Raw genomic sequence first — 14,054 nt, 5'->3', positions numbered from 1 at the left:
AGAGGTCTGTTTGTAAGTTGTTTTGTTCTTGTCCACCACCATTATTCTTGGAAGCAAACATATGGAAAAAAAGTCTTTACAGTACAGTACTCTATATTGTGTGAGCTTGAAAGGCAAGCTAACAGGGCTGGCTGAAGCTGGCATAAATAGGGAACACTTGGAAATGGGAACTAGCCATCTATGGACATAGGACCAGGCATGTTTGTATCTTGAAGTTCTTTGGTTTGGGAGCTTTTGTGTATGCTTTTGATCAGTCCTGGGCTCCCAACGTGCGATATGAGTATGAAATATCAGACAGATATTTATAAACCTTTTTCATAAAATGAATAATAGGTATCAAAATAGTTTGGGGCAACAGTCCAAGGTAGCTTGAATAGCGTTCTTTATCTTTGATCTAGGCACTGACCGGATCCCACCATGCTTAGTTTCAGGATGTTGCTTCAGTCTATGTCCTGGCTCAGTTGTTACAAGGAAACCCATTTCCAAGTGGTATGTGTACTAGAAATATCACTTCCATCTTTTAGCATTCATCACATTCAGTGCTGTTGTTGCAGGGAAAAGATGACATTTTCCCAACAGTCTAGAGCAGGAGTGCCCACATCCCGGCTCATGGAACATTTGCGACCCTCAGGGACCCCCAATCCATCCCACAGGGAGCCCACAGTCTCCAACCAGCCTCTGGCCAGTTGAGACTATTGGAGCCCATGCTGGCCTGTGACTGTCGGACGGAAGCTGCAGGCTGAATTTGTGCAAGGCCTTTTATAGGCCTTGAGCTACCGCAAGACCTTCAGGTCTCACATTAGCTCAATGCCTAAAAGACCTGTAAAAGGCCTTGCACAAACACTAGACTGGCTTTTCCCTCACTGGCACTGGGAAAACTCTAGAGAAAATTCAAAATGCAACTTTCTCAACTGAACATGTGAGCTTGAGAAACAGCACATGGCTCTTCCCGCCTTGCTATACAAAAAGCCAATTGCATCTTCCCTGCGTAGACACACCAACATTGCCTAGAAAGGCCTCTATTGTATCACAACTGCAGTCTGCAGCTCAGTGAACTCATACACACTCCCTTCCTTGGCTTCTCGGAGCAGAATATCCAGCCTGCGAGCCATCGCTTGTAATACTTTTAAAAGAACCTGGCCAATAAATATTATGCTACCTACTACCAACTGGATAAATAATGGAGAACAGGAAGATCTTAGAATATCTTTATTTGCAGGAGATTTTCAATACTAAGGGACAGTGTGCTGGGGCTAAAACACTGGGTACAATCCACTGGAAGGTTCTCCTGCACAAGCCCCTTTGAGATGAGCTGACCAAGAGCCGTGCCACAAGAGGACCTCCTTATGGATTGTGCCTTCCAACGCCTCTACGTGCAATTCCAAAGTAAAGGGCCAACAAGTAGGGGACTTTCATGGGTGCTGTGTTGAAATGCTGGTTCACAACACCAGTGGCTGTGGTAATTGCGCAATCCCTGTCATCAGAAAGCCAACAGGTCCAGTCTTCTCTGTTGTGACCACTTAAAAATAACCATAAATTATACAAGGAGAATTTCATCAGGTGCCTTTTGGTTTTGTTTTTTGGAATACCCTGTGCAAGTTGTCTTCTTCTTAAGTGGAGGAGGATGGCAGGAACAGTTCGTTGAAAGATGTTATAAGTCTATAATAAGATTTCTCGTCGTCGGTCAATCCCGCATTGCCTGGCCGGACTACTATAGCCACATGGACGTCAACTTCTTCTGCAGCGTCAGCCTCTGCAGGTACAAAGAGAGCCATTCAGTCAAGCGGAGAGCCACTGTAGTGTGAGTGCTTACTGTCAAGCTAGGAAGACTCTGGTGCAAATTCTATGGTGTTCCTTGGGTGATCTTGATATAGTCGCCATCTCTCAGTTTAAATGACCTCACATTCCCCAACTTATTGTTTCTGGACTGTCACTGTTCCACACGTATTGTCCAGGCGGTCCAATTTTGAACATTTCCTTAGGATACCTTGGGGCTGATCTACAGGCACAGAGTCACATGGTACAGAGTCCTTAGGACTGTACCATTTCAGACTTTAGATGTGGAGAAAAACTGCATATTTCTGTTTCCCCATAAACATCACCTTGCACATGGAAAACTAGTGTATCAATCAAATCACTTGAACCTAGCCTTCTCCTTGACATGCAAGGGTACTGGTGGTTTTTATCAAGGTTTTTATCAAGCAAAACCTTCTTTGATTAGAACATGCAACTTTCCCACTTACAGTTTCAAACAGTACAGTGATTGGGGTTGTACATTACATTATTTGCTCAGCAGAATCAGAACTGAATATTTTATTCAGCATTATTCATGGTCTCCAAACTAGAGACTGGTGTGACCAGGAAAAACCCTCCCTGTCCTGACAGGTGCTTACCATTCCACCACGTTGCCACTTATTTTCCAAACCGATTGCTGCACAGGGCCATTCTGGCAGTTGCATCTATTGCCCAGCATCCCAGCAAGCTGTGCAGCAGGATGTCTGGGCAGATGTGACCGCCCAGAGCGTCCCTGTGCAGCAATCGGCTTGGAAAATAAGCGGTAATGCGGCAGAACGGGAAGCACCACTCATGGGGGAGGGCTTTTTCCAAACCCAGGATCCGGCCCACAGACCAGGGTTTGGAGAGCCCTGGTTTAAATTATGCAAAATCACGCATTAATCATCATTAATGATTTTTTGCATCACATTTGGATACTGTCGTTTTCTGTTGCACATTCTGAATTATCTGGATGAAAATTTTTTTTTTTCATTTTTAGAGGATACAGGGTCTTTCCATAGAAACAACATCCAGTTTTCCGCTTCAGCCCTCACAGAATTTGGATTTAATGGTCTCTGCTTGGTGCTTAGTAGCTGACAATCTGGACTGATTTGCCCCATTTTCTCCTGCTCAGAAAGATATACACACAAGACTGAATGGACAGAAGCAGACACAAGCAGTGGCACAAACGAGATGCCCGCAGAAGAGGCTTGCACAATTGCCTGCCAGCCTTCTTCACGGGGCCACTTATTTACTCTGCAGGTCACAGCTAACAACCTCACAGCACAACTGCTGGCTTGCGGCTACCAGCAGGGCAACTAGCTCTCCTACCTCGAGTGACATCTGTCAGGAACAGGATGTTGTTAGTGGAACAGCCAATGCTTGAGGCAATCCTCTGGTAACTCTCGCTGTCAACTTTGGGGCCTATTTTGGTGTCAAAATGGCCATCGAAGAGCTGAATGATTGGAGGAGGAAAATAAGAAAAAGAAGGGAGATTTGTTGGAGAAAGCAGCAAATCCTAGCTGTCAAGAGCTGAGCACAGAGAAAAACTCCAGTCCACACTGTTCTCTGCTGTCCACTGGGAGTGGATCATTTTAAATGTTCCTCTGTATTGAAAAACAATCAAACAAGCTGTGATCTCTCACTTGCAGCCCAAAGTGGTACAGTGCACTCTACCTCCTGCTGCAAACCTTATCCCCTTTACTCCATTTCTACCCTGCTCTTGCTAGCCTTGCTGCCTCTACTCACACACTGAGGCATGAAACAGAAGGAACAGGCTAGGAATTGCATCTTATGCAACTGAGGCTGCAATCCTTTGTAGTCTTTCCTGGGAGTAAGCCCCACTAAACACAGCGAGACTTACTTCTGAGTAGACATGCATACGATTGTGCTGTGAGTTACATGCACTTTTATACCCTGCCTTTCAATACATGTACTTCCAGGGCAATGTGCAAAATCAAAATTAAAACCACCCTCTTAGAACCACAAAATGTCAGCAATTTCCTGACATCGGAGGTGGGAAAAGCAGCATTCAAACAGAACAGAAGCTAAAAGGCCCAGGAAGAATTAAGTATTAAGGCAGATTACTGGGAGCTTGCTTTTCAGTCCTGCTGGATTCCCAAAGTGGGGTGCAATTAAACAAAAGGCTGTCAGCAGTGGAAGAAAATGAAACACAAAGCTAGCACTAAAACCAGAGCTAGAGAGATCTTTACAGGTCCTGGCAAGCCACAAAATAAACCCAGAGAGAGATTACATAAATGGGTGTGGGTGGGGCTGAAATCAACCCACATCCCATTCCCTACAGCTGCTCTCCTTTAAGAAAGATCTTTGCCTGGTACAAGAAGGACATAAGAGTCGGTGTCTGGTGAGGCTTCCTGGGGAGAACGTGCCATCCACAGGGTGCCACCATGAAGAAACCATGCCTTCCCCCATTCTTCTCATGAAGCATACCCTCATTGGGAATGCAGCTCTTATTTTAGAGAAGGAGAAGCTGGAAAGAAAAGGAATGAACACATTGTGCCTACCTCTGAAATATCACCTTCTGTTGAGTTCCCAAACAAGAGCTTCTGTGCCTCCACGCTCCCAGAAGAATAGATATACACCTTCATTCCAGCTTCTCTCCACTTTCGTACTGCTGGAACCACATCCTCAAAACACCTGGAATTGAGGACAAGAGCAAAGCCCTGAGACAGGCAGTTCCCAGAGATCTTGAAGTTGCAACCGGGGGTGGGGGGGAGGCATTTTTAGGGGAGAAGCAGCAGAAGGAGCAAGACGCGTCCAGACGCTTCCTGCTCTCCCTGCCTGCATTTTGCCTATGGTTTTCCAACCACATGGATCCAAGACATGTTTGTCAAATCATGTTTATCCACATAGATAAACCCAGCTAGGGGCAAAATGGGTGAGAGACTACAGGGGGTGGGGAACAGGTTAAGGACCTCCTCCCACACTTCCGCTTCTCTCTTACCCCATTTCTGCCCAGCCCACGGGCGTGCACATTTGATCCCTGTTGCGTATCTGCAACGTTGGCTAGAAATAGCTTAAAAGAGCCTTCTTTATGTTTGCATTCCAGTTATTCCTGAACATTGGACTGAAACCACCTAAGGGCGCAATCCTAACCAACTTTCCAGCACTGACCTAACCACAATGCAGCCCAAGGTAACAAACATGCCCTTACCTAGAGAAGGCCCCCTTGACTGCCTCCCCACTGCAGGAAGCAGTGCATGCCACATTGGCACAGCTATGTCAATGCTGGAAAGTTGGTGCCCTAAGAGTGTGTAAGGGGGCAATAATAAACAGGTAGGTCCAGTGTCACATACAGGATTTTGATGCTGGCTACTCACTCTCCTTTCAGACGGCCATTTTCATACGCCGCCCTCCACATGTGACCCTGGAACTGTTTCAAAGCGGTGGTCTTTCTGTCCAAAGACATCTGCCAGTGGACGTTATCTACGACGGCCTGGATAACACGTTCGATCTCCTCCTCCCCGTCCCTGGTTTCCAGCGGGATAGCTACGACACCGTCCATGTGAGAGTCCTCTTCAGCCTTTGAAATTCAGGAGAAAAAGGTGAGGCAACAACAATTATGGGGACGGAAAATGATAAGGAGGTAAGACTTTTATTGTGCAAGGATTAAAACACATGCACACACAAGGCTGGGGTGCATTATAAATCAGTATATATAAACAAACAGGGTGCAAGTAAGGGTGCACATTCCATATCATGGCTATTTATTTTAAGGTATGACTGAAATATGGAGACGGCTCAGAGGAAAAGCTTTGAATCATGAGAAACATGTTAAGAGTCCTGGGGAATTCTCTGAAGGCAATCAAGTTCATTGCTACAGCAATCTTACAGAAGTTAAGGCAAGATGGCTGTGGCTCAGTGACTGAGCATTTGCCTTAAATGCAGAAGGTCCCAGATTCAGTCCCTGGCAATACCAGGCAGGGCTGCAGAAGACCCTTGCCACAATGAGAGAATGGGTGGGTGGCAATGGATGCATGGAAGTTCTTGCCCCAAGAGAATAGGGTGGCTGTTTCCTCATTCCTATTCCATGCCTGGAGAACACTCTTCTCTTTTGCCAAGTTTCTGAAGTTTAATATTTCCCACAGCCAGCCTTTAATAAGCTTGCAAAGACCTACGTTCAAAGAGGCTTTCACTTTAGCTCACATTTACTATTCCCGAAATGATTTCCCCCCCCTTTAGACTATGCTGATCTATGTTTTTTACAGCTCTGGTTTTCTGCTGTTCTTGATTTTTTTTTTTAACTCTGATGTTGTTTTATTGTATTTTAGGCTGACTGTACTGCTTTGGGGGCATTTTACTGAAGAACAGCCCACAAATTTTAGAAATAAGCCAATGGTGTTTGGGGACAGCTGGGCTCTCAGAACACTGTGTGGACTAGTAGCTTTGTATTAACTTGTCTGGAAGGGGGGAATAGCCTTAAGAGTTATGCCGATGTGCAGATTAGTAGAAAACAGACAACAAGAAAAGGAGACCTTAGGTACTCCACCTGTTTTCTCAAGAAACCAACGTCTTGCTGGCACTCCTCTTCTTCCCAGTGTGCTTGCAGATAGTCCTTCACGTTGTCTTTGATGTAAGGAAATAAAGTGTCCTATTGATGCATAAAAACACACACACACAACATGGTAAATGACTACCTTTGGATATACAGAGGTGATGCTTCCATTCATGCTCCTTCCTGTCATGTTCTTGATCCAAGCAACCATGGTTGTTTAACTGTCTGAACAGATCCACAATCTTTGTTTCCCATTAGCTGAGATTTCTGGGGCTGCCACTTATAGCTTATAAGTGTTGCATTGTGGGTGCAACACTTTCAGCCTAGGACTTCTGAGTAGTTGGTTTTTTTTTAATAAAATGGGCCACTGAATGCAGAACTAGCAAAGAACGTTTGCATGGTCACTAGTACAGAGAATCAGGAAAGGTGTTAGTTTAAAGAACATCTAAGAACATAAGAACAGCCCCAATGGATCAGGCCATAGGCCCATCTAGTTCAGCTTCCTGTATCTCACAGCAGCCCACCAAATGCCCCAGGGAGCACACCAGATAACAAGAGACCTCATCCTGGTGCCCTCCCTTGCATCTGGCATTCTGACATAACCCATTTCTAAAATCAGGAGGTTGCGCATACACATCATGGCTTGTACCCCATAATGGATTTTTCCTCCAGAAACTTGTCCAATCCCCTTTTAAAGGCGTCTAGGCTAGACGCCAGCACCACATCCTGTGGCAAGGAGTTCCACAGACCGACCACACGCTGAGTAAAGAAATATTTTCTTTTGTCTGTCCTAACCCGCCCAACACTCAATTTTAGTGGATGTCCCCTGGTTCTGGTATTATGTGAGAGTGTAAAGATCATCTCCCTATCCACTCTGTCCATCCCCTGCATAATTTTGTATGTCTCAATCATGTCCCCCCTCAGCGTCTCTTTTCTAGGCTGAAGAGGCCCAAACACCGTAGCCTTTCCTCATAAGGAAAGTGCCCCAGCCCCGTAATCATCTTAGTCGCTCTCTTTTGCACCTTTTCCATTTCCACTATGTCTTTTTTGAGATGCGGCGACCAGAACTGGACACAATACTCCAGGTGTGGCCTTACCATAGATTTGTACAACGGCACTGTAATACTAGCCTTATAATACTAGTTATAATCTATAACAGGAACAGCCAAATTATACAGAGAACAAAAAACTTTATCATGCCTGACACTTGAGCTCATGTCCAGGGACAATGCTAAATGAGAAATGATATGACCTTCAAGAAATAGAGGTAATGAAGTTCCTGGCTGATCACTCATGATTTAAGTTGAAGGGGGGGGGGGAATCTCGAAAGAGTGTCCTGTTCCTTATCATTTCAAAGCAGCACAGTTAAAGGATAATGTATTTCTTATGGCAGAAGCACTAGATGACCAGCATTCCAACCCACAAAAGCCTACGTCACAAGAAGTCTGTTATGGCCCAGTTCTATGGAGCAGGGGTTTCCAAACATTTTGGCCAGAGGACTGCATCAAATAACTGGCACGGTGTTGAGGGCCGGGAAAAAATTTAAATATATAAATTTATATAAATAAGTTAGAGATGGAATTTAGATGAGTGAATAAATGAATAAGCCATTCATTCAAACTCTCTGGCCCTTAGAACACCCTCCAGATGCAACCAGAGCACAGTTCTAGTCATGTTTGGCCAAGTGGGCCAGAGGCTTTTAGGGGCTGGCCGCAGGCCGCATCTGGCCCCCCGGGCCGGGGTTTGAAGACCCATGCTATGGAGTCTTTACGACAGCCAATCTTGTATTCTGTTACCATAAAGGTTGCAGTGGCTCTGTAACTGGCATGCCACTTCTGAGCATGTCGGAGTCGCCCACCACTGACAGATCCAGTGAGGATAGCAAACAATCAGATTCCAGAGCCTAAGTTGTCAGGGTGCTGGGTTTTAGACTGTCATTTGCTTCAGTCATCCTGAAGCAATCCTGTCAATCACTTGGATTGACCCCCCCCCCCAAAAAAATTTCCCATAGAACATATGCCCCAACATATCAATTTATTTCAACATCAGATTTATCACGTAAACAGATCAGGAATCATCATTTCAGGACACATGACCAATTAAATAAATCTGAGGTTTGAAATCCACAAAATAACTTAAACTTAATGAGTGTAAGATGATTCTGGCATCAGTGTTACTTTCCCAGTTCTAAAATTGCTGGTGAATTTCTTTGTGAAAACACAAGGGACATTTTACAGTACAGCACACCTGAGAGAGTAACTCTCACTGGATTTCCAATAATACTTAGAAGAGACGATGCTGTATAAATGTATAGGGTTGTTGCATTATTACACCTATTTTACAGATAGGGAAGGTTGATGGTGACAGAATGTGACTTGCCTAAAGTTAGCCAGTAAGTGTCTGAGCTAAGATCTGAACCACAGGGTTTTCCACTTGTAGCATACGATCTTAACAGTTCTGACTTAAACGTATGTATTTGGACTGCTGGTGTGATAACAGTTTGATAGCAAGCTGTCCTTGGAGACAACGTTAACTGTCATTCATGACAACACTCTGAGCAACCATTGTTTTTTAACAAGATTCACACTTATGTGCTGTCCCCTGCCATTTGCTCAGGTGGTCCCAGCAAAGTGGTCTGGAATTTTACAGAGGGAACTCATCAGAGCATCAGAAGAGTCCCACTGGATCAGACCAAAACCTGATCAATCCCACCATCTGTTCAATGGTGATGATACCACCACATCCTGTGGCAAGGAGTCCCACAGACTAATTACATGCTGGGTAAAGAAAATAAGAACATAACTCTTGAAAAGACATTTCAGAGCTGAAGCTGAAATGGGTGTGATGACACTAGAAAAACTGAAACTGCAGATAAGAAGGTATATTATCAGACCAGCTATCAAAAGGAAGACTAGAATCTATTTTTTAAACAGGCAAGCAGAAGCCTTGAAAGGCATACAGGGTGTAGAAGAATTTTGCTCCAAAATACCAGTCACTTTTCCTCTATATCCAGAGAAAAAGTACAGTACGAGGACAGTGCAGGGCGCGGGAAGCTTGAGGCTCAAACTGTGACCTGGTTTCCCAAATATCTGATGTGACAGGCTATGGAAAACCCTGAACAAATTCACTCACACTTTCACTGTGGAAACGAAAGCAGGAGAGGGTAACAGTTCCCAGTTGCTGCTAAGGTTATATAACATTTATTCTACCTTTTTTTTTTTTAAGATGATAAGACTATAAGGAACTTTCAGTTCCTTCTTGAATTTTTAAGACTTGTCAAACATCTTCTACTGACATTTAAATTGCAATAATACACTGAAAAAGCAACAAAGTCCTGTAGAGCCTGAAAAGAAAAAAACAGATTTATTGTGATCAATGCTCCTGAGTCCATTTCATTGGATGCAAAAACTATTATCCTCAGTTAGCAAAAGTGTGTGTCTACACACATACCACAAACCTTCAATTTAATGAACTGCAGAAACAATAGATACTTTCTGCTTCATTAAAACCTAGTCCTATACAATTTGCTCACGTGCCTCTCGACGGATGTTTTCAACTGGTGCCTCCCTTGACCTACTGCGCAATTGGCTGCAGTTCCTCATTAGGGCTACAATCCCATACTTTGTATAGGGTGGCAGGTTTTTTGTGAGAATTCCATGGTTGCCCTGGCTGGTTTTTGTGGCGCCTCGGGGAGCCACAGCTCACCGTTTGGGAACCACAGTGTGACACCCATTGGCCCTTTAAAACAGACAACGCAGTTCACAAGACACCCATGCCAGCATTTCAGTCACTGGACTTGCAAAGGCAAGTTTGTTTTAATCCTATGCACAGTTTCCCAGGAATAAGTCCCACTGAACACAGTGGGTTGAGTAAGGACAGGCCCAAGGATTGCACAGTAAGCAGCTTTGCAGATCTTATTGGAATTCCTAGTATATGTTCACAACACAGATATTGTAGAGCCTTTCATACAATGCTCTGCCCGGCGTTGCACAGGCTCTGCAAGCACAGAGCTTCCCAGCATCCTGAACCTTTCATCTGATTCAGCAAGGCCCTCTTATAGTATATAAACACTTCACCATATCTCCCCCCCCCCAACAAATGCAATCAGGTTATTCATAGCTCCTCATTGTAGAGGGTAATAGGAATCAGGATTTTGCCACAGTCGCCTTTGAAAACAACAACAACATCTGATTGCATTCCAAGAGCCAACAGCAATTGAAGAGAGGCTATGTGTGGGTGAAAGTGACATCCTCAGCACTGAGTTCAATGGGGACTATTGTTCTTTGCAGCCAACAGTATATTGCAGAGGTGGCCAAAGCTCCTTTTTTTTTGCATCACAATTAATATAAATGGAAAATAAGAAATTTTCAAGCTTTACACTGTAATTTACCAGGTATAAACTCAAGAGTCCACTGGTTTAAAACATAAATTTAATGTTCATGGTGAGTAAATATATTAAAGAATTCAGTGGTGTAGCTAATGGGGGTGAAAAGCACTAAGCTTTGCAGGCTCCTGAATGTGCCATGCAAGCCACCCCTCCCCTTTGGAGCCATTCTGGGCAGTGGGAGTATTCACCTGTTTTGCTCCCACCGCCTGGCATGGCTCCGAAGGGGAGGGGGTGCTAGCACGGTGCCTGCAAAACCTAGTGCTTTGCACCCCTTCTAGCTATGTCCCTGCAAGAACCCAAATGCTTCCTTAAATATTGCAGCTCCCCAACATCTGAAGTTTATTGAATGCAGCTCTTATGTTAAAGCAAGTCTGGCTATCCCTGGTATATGGGAACTTCAGCCCCGGTCTTTCCAGCATCCAATCCAACATGCACTTCTGAAAAATGATTGGAAGTGATCATTGATCTCCATTATAAATATATATTTCATGTATTCTCTGAAATATTGGCTTGTACCAGTGATGTCCAGTTTCGGTGATCTTGGGAGCCAGTTCAGTTGTTCTTAATTCAGTGTGATTGTTTGACCCAGTGTTTCTCAACCTCTGTCCCCACAGGTACCACTTCACAGGGTTCACATATTGGAAGTACCACTGTTCGTAACTGGTGATGATGCAATCTCCAGTTACTTCTTGTTTGAGAGGCCAGATGTGACATGACAAACACCAGTAAGAGGCTCAGGGGTGGACAGGCTTTTTTTGAGCACACAAAAAGCATGCTTTGGAACTCTACCTGGCAAGCCAAGCCTCCTGCTGCTGTTTATCACAGTGCATTGCTTCTTTTGCTACTGGGTGGCAAGGTCCATGTGCCACCAGGCTTCACCTCAAGTACCACCGGTGGTACCCGCACCACTGGTTGACAGCCCAACCCTACGTATGGCTACTCAGAAGTCGGTACCTTTGTGTGCCATGAGGCTTACCCCCTACTGGTTGAACCCATTTCTGCCCAGCCCACACATTTGATCCCTGTTGCGTCTATGCAACGTTGGGCAGAAACGAACAGAGTCAGCCCAGCCACAGCATGCAAAGATACTCTCGCCCCAGTGCCATACCTGGACAAATGCAATGGGGGTGGTGGTGCCTTCTATGTCCAGCAGGATCACGCGGACTTCGGCGGGGATGGTGAAGCCCACCATGGCCAGCAGTGGGTGGGCTGCAGCGACGACCCACCTGGAGGCTGCTGCTGCGCTGGGGGCGCGCACAAAGGCACGATCAGCAAGGGATGCGCGCAGCCTCAGCCAGCCAGCGATACGCCCTGGTGGCTCTCCAAAGCGGAAGCCCCGCAGGCAGCAGGGCTGGAGCGCAGCGACCCACGTGCCTGGAAGGCGGCGCTCCGCAACCTCTGGATGGGGGCGGCCTGATTGGTGCGCAGGGATGGAGGGGAAGGCGCGCTGTGGGGAGGGGGCTGCTGCAGAGGGAAGCGCTAGGGGCGTTGCGCGCCCAGCTGCAGCCCTGGGTTGGCTCTTCTCTTCCAGGTCAGTTGCAGTGCACGCTTGCTCGGGGGGGTCACAGCCCGGGTCTACTCAGAACTAAGTCCCATTGACTTCAGTGGAGCTTACTCCCAGGAAAGCATGCATCGGGTGGCACTCTCTCTGTGCCACCGACTTGCAGGGATCTGGCTGCCCTGGACCCATTAGCTCTTAAGTGGTCAATGCAGCCTCTTAACAAGATCCCGAGCCTATGCATGTCTACTCAGAAGTAAGTGCCATTAGAGTCGATGGGGCTTACTTCCAAGTAAGTGTGAATAGGATGGCAGCCTCAGAACCCCATCCTAGGCATGTCTAAGAAGTAAGTGCCATTAAAGTAGATGGGGCTTACTCCCAGGAATATGTGGGTAGGATGGCAGCCACAGAGCCCCATCCTAGGCATGTCTACTCAGAAGTAAGTCCCATTAGAGTCGATGGGGCTTACTCCCAGGTAAGTGTGGTTAGGATGGCAGCCTAAGACCCACTGACGTGCTGCATAAGGTTGCCATCCTATCCACACTTACCTGAGAGTCAGTTCCATTGCAATCAACGGACTTACTTTTGAGTAAGCATGTTAGGCTTGCACTGTGAGCAGCGTGCCCAGGATCGTGGCCACACAAGGGAAAAGGAGTCTTGCTGAGCTCAGTACGATTTGGGCTGCTGTCCTCATTTACTGGGGAGTAAGCCCCATTGACTACAATTGGCTTTACTTCTGAGCAGACATGCTGGGGCTCTGGGGCTGTAGTCCTGTCCACACTTTCCTGGGAGTAAGCCCCATTGGACACAATAGGACTTGCTTCTGAGTAGGCATGCATAGTACTGCACCCTCCTTCCCAAGTCGGGGCATTTCCCGTATGTGGTTAAAATACATTAGCCCCTCCTTGAAAAAGGGGCACCCAGAGTGCCTAAAGAGCCAGGGTGGTGTAGTGGTTTGGGAGGTGGACTTAGACCTGGAAGATCAGCCATGAAGTATCCTGGGTGACCTTGGGCAAGTCACTTTCTCTCAGCCTCACCTACCTCACAGGGTTGTTGTGAGGACAAAGGGAGGGGAGCAGCTGTGTGTACACTGCCCTGAGCTCTTTGGAGGAAAGGCGGTATAAAAATGTGGGAAAAAAATGATATATGAAACACAGCAGCAAGAAAGTAAGACAAGCAATGATGAGAAGCAGAGCCCCAGATGCAGGGGCTTCATGCCTGAACAAGCAAGGCAGAGGGGCCCAGCAAGAACTCCAGGCCACAGCTAGAACAGTGGAGGGAAAACCCAACTTACAGTGAGACTTCAGGGGAAGCTGAGTGCAAGCCATCCCCTGCTGCTGTTGTGAGTCCTTCACACGGAGGCCATGGAGAGCAAGGCACTGGGTCCAGTCTGAGCACCTGGAACTGATGGGCCGCCTTTCTGTCTGGCAGCCTTCACAGAGAGTGACACCCACCAAGATCACTGGTGATACTTATGGGAGAGGAAGTTTTAGTGGAGGTGAGAGGAGGGTTAGTCCTCTTTCTGCACAGAGGAGCCACACCTGTCTGTGCTTTCCCCCACACAACTCCTGAGGTCTCAGTGAAAGACAAAGCGGGGGTTGGGGGGAGACAGGCAGCAAGTCCTGGTCTTCCCCCCTCCCCCAGTGCCCCTCCCCCAGTGACAGTTCAGCAGTGTGCTCCCCATGCCTGTCTGATGGATGTGAGCCCTTGGTCAATGCCTGACCTGGCCAACCCCTGATGTGATTTCTGCTCCCCAACCAACTAACAAATGAGGGGGAGGCTGATCCCCCAAAGAGTTTTATGTGTGATTGGATGGAGGTTGGGCCGCCCACAGGCAATTAGGTGAAGATGGTGTGGGTGGGAACAGGGGAGGTGCGGGA

General features: G+C 46.5%; 1 protein-coding gene across 1 annotated transcript; it reads right to left on the bottom strand.

Moving 5' to 3' along the window:
* Positions 1-1,193: 1,193 nt before the first annotated feature.
* On the bottom strand, positions 1,194-12,025 carry ENOPH1 (enolase-phosphatase 1). Its single transcript, XM_066632470.1, has 6 exons — positions 11,785-12,025; positions 6,284-6,385; positions 5,115-5,317; positions 4,299-4,431; positions 3,106-3,229; positions 1,194-1,753 (listed from the first exon to the last, which is right to left on the bottom strand). The coding sequence occupies exons 1-6, from the start codon at positions 11,866-11,868 to the stop codon at positions 1,611-1,613; spliced, it is 789 nt and encodes a 262-aa protein (XP_066488567.1). The 5' UTR covers positions 11,869-12,025; the 3' UTR covers positions 1,194-1,610.
* Between the last annotated feature and the right edge of the window lie 2,029 nt (positions 12,026-14,054).

The sequence above is a fragment of the Tiliqua scincoides genome, chromosome 6, assembly GCF_035046505.1.
Source record: "Tiliqua scincoides isolate rTilSci1 chromosome 6, rTilSci1.hap2, whole genome shotgun sequence".
NCBI lineage: Eukaryota > Metazoa > Chordata > Lepidosauria > Squamata > Scincidae > Tiliqua > Tiliqua scincoides.
Note: the sequence above shows the minus strand (reverse complement) of the source record. Positions and strands in the feature narration are given on the sequence as shown.